Source organism: Musca domestica, unplaced genomic scaffold (genome assembly GCF_030504385.1).
Source record: "Musca domestica strain aabys unplaced genomic scaffold, Musca_domestica.polishedcontigs.V.1.1 6, whole genome shotgun sequence".
NCBI classification, from domain to species: domain Eukaryota; kingdom Metazoa; phylum Arthropoda; class Insecta; order Diptera; family Muscidae; genus Musca; species Musca domestica.
The window spans coordinates 27,021,416-27,023,537 of record NW_026712363.1 but is presented as its reverse complement, the minus strand read 5'-3'; the positions used below and the strand labels follow the sequence as shown (position 1 = coordinate 27,023,537).

The window sequence follows — 2,122 nt, the reverse complement described above, 5'->3', positions numbered from 1 at the left end:
TGAGTAGGAGTTTTCGTTACCGAAAATCCTATTCAGCCCCGAGGCTGAGTAGGAGTTTTCGTTACCGAAAATCCTATTCAGCCCCGAGGCTGAGTAGGAGTTTTCGTTACCGAAAATCCTATTCAGTCCCGATAGAAAATGTAATCACTGATGACCTGTCCTTTCTATGGCAAAGGTCATCACTGATATCAGTTTTTTATGGACAGAGTCATCTTCACTGAACTTGTCTTTGGAAGAAAGTTCCTCTGCTTTGTGCAATCCTCTATGGAAACGTCATCTTCTCAGTTCCTTTCTTACAGGAAAAATTATTTTCTTTTACTTCTTTTGCATCACTCTCCTTTATTAATACGTTTAAGACGCATAAGTTTTCCAGACGCTCGCATAATTTTTAATAAATCTGATGTTGATAGCAATCAGCGATTTCGTAGCATCATGCAGGAGGGGAAGTATAGCCAAGCAACACGGGGTTATATTTTTGTTGCCAATCCGAAGTTGGGACACGATCTTGTTGATGTGTAGCAAAATACCCGTCTCAACTGATAACGCACCGGTAATAGCTGTAATTGGTTCGGAATTGAATATCAAATTTTATTTATTATTTTTTATAATTTTTTTCCCGTTAGGTCCCATTCCCCGCTTACGGATTCATTGACTTAGTTGTGTTCTGAATTCTCAGACACTTGACAATTGAGTAAAATTTCCATTGTTGTAAACAACAACAACAACGACGCAATCATGGGCAGCTAATTCGCAAGGAAAATATACACACATTTTTTAGTATTATTTCAAGTGCCGAGTGTAAACGTCACCAGCGGTGGTTACAAAAAAAAAGTTAGAAAACCTCGGAAAATGAGATCAATTTTCTTAAAACAAATTGCCATTATTGTGCCATTTGCCACAATATTGTGGTTGAGTTTTAATTTGGAGGCAGTGTTGGGTTCTCCCCGGAGAAGGGGATTTGATTGCAAGGATGCCGGCATCAGGCAGCCATATCTTGCAGATACCATAAATACAAGGACCCTATATCTGCTGGGATTGTATTTACCGCTTATCTTCATAATTCTAAATGAACTCCTCTCTTCGAGAATTAGCAATCAACAAAGATCTGCTCCGGGATTAAAGGGATATTTGGTGGATCTCTATTTGGCCGCCATGCCATTCTTCTGTGGATTTGCCAGTGAGAGATTTATTAAAAATTTACTCAAATTAACTGTGGGCCGTTTGAGACCCCACTCCTATACTTTGTGTCAGCCCATCAGCTTGGAGGGTCTAACCTGCAATGAACTACCCGAAAACTCCCCCTTTATGCTGGAATACACCTGTACGGGGACAATGCATCTCAGCTCTTCGATATACAAATCCTTTCCCAGTGGCCACTCAAGTCTATCGTTTTATGGTTTGGTTTATTTGGCCTTATACCTCAGAGGGTGCAGCCGTCATATCAAAGGAAATCCAGGATTTATGGCCACCATTTATCGTCCGTCAGCGATTTTGGTACAATTGCTGTGCTTGTGTGGTCCTGCCATGGTTGCCATTAGTCGAGTTTTTGATTTTAAGCATTTTTGGTCGGATATATTGGCCGGAGCCCTACTCGGCTCAATTGTGGCCTTGGCATTTTTCCGGTATTCCGAAGAGAATTCCAAAGAAGTCAAGCGAATTTTGGAAAATAATTTTGAGGAAAATGCTGAGAAAAGTATTCGGGAGACCTTGAAAGATCCAGAAGCTGGGATAGCATCATTTATGCAGAATAATAAACAACAACAACTACCTGTATGTTCAATAACAATGCATGGTGTAGAAGAATTTTCGTTATAAAACCTAAATAAAATAAATAAAATTGTTTCGATATTTTTTCGATTTTTCGATAAATTTAGATACTCGAAATTTTAGACAAGTTTTTTCATATCAGCCAAAAAAGAGAATTCATCAGTGACGATTTTTTATTGTAGAGAAGTGATTACTTTTTATGTAGAAGAGGTCATCAGTGCTGACTTTTCTATAGAAGTCATCAGTGATTACTTTTTTCATAAGAGGTCATGAGTAATGGCTTTTTCTATAGAAGAGGTCAGCAGTGATGAATTTGTCTATAGAAGAGGTCACCAGTGATGACTTTTTCCATAGA

At 38.7% G+C, this 2,122-nt stretch overlaps 1 protein-coding gene across 1 annotated transcript; it reads left to right on the top strand.

Moving 5' to 3' along the window:
• The first annotated feature begins 796 nt into the window (after positions 1–796).
• LOC101888890 (putative phosphatidate phosphatase) lies at positions 797–1,848 on the top strand. Its single transcript, XM_005184985.4, has one exon. The coding sequence runs from the start codon at positions 850–852 to the stop codon at positions 1,813–1,815; it is 966 nt and encodes a 321-aa protein (XP_005185042.2). The 5' UTR covers positions 797–849; the 3' UTR covers positions 1,816–1,848.
• The last annotated feature ends 274 nt before the right edge of the window (positions 1,849–2,122 follow it).

What these genes read in the sequence shown, in the direction of transcription:
- LOC101888890 (XM_005184985.4), top strand. Translation starts at nt 850, where the DNA reads ATGAGATCAATTTTCTTAAAACAAATTGCCATTATTGTGCCATTTGCC.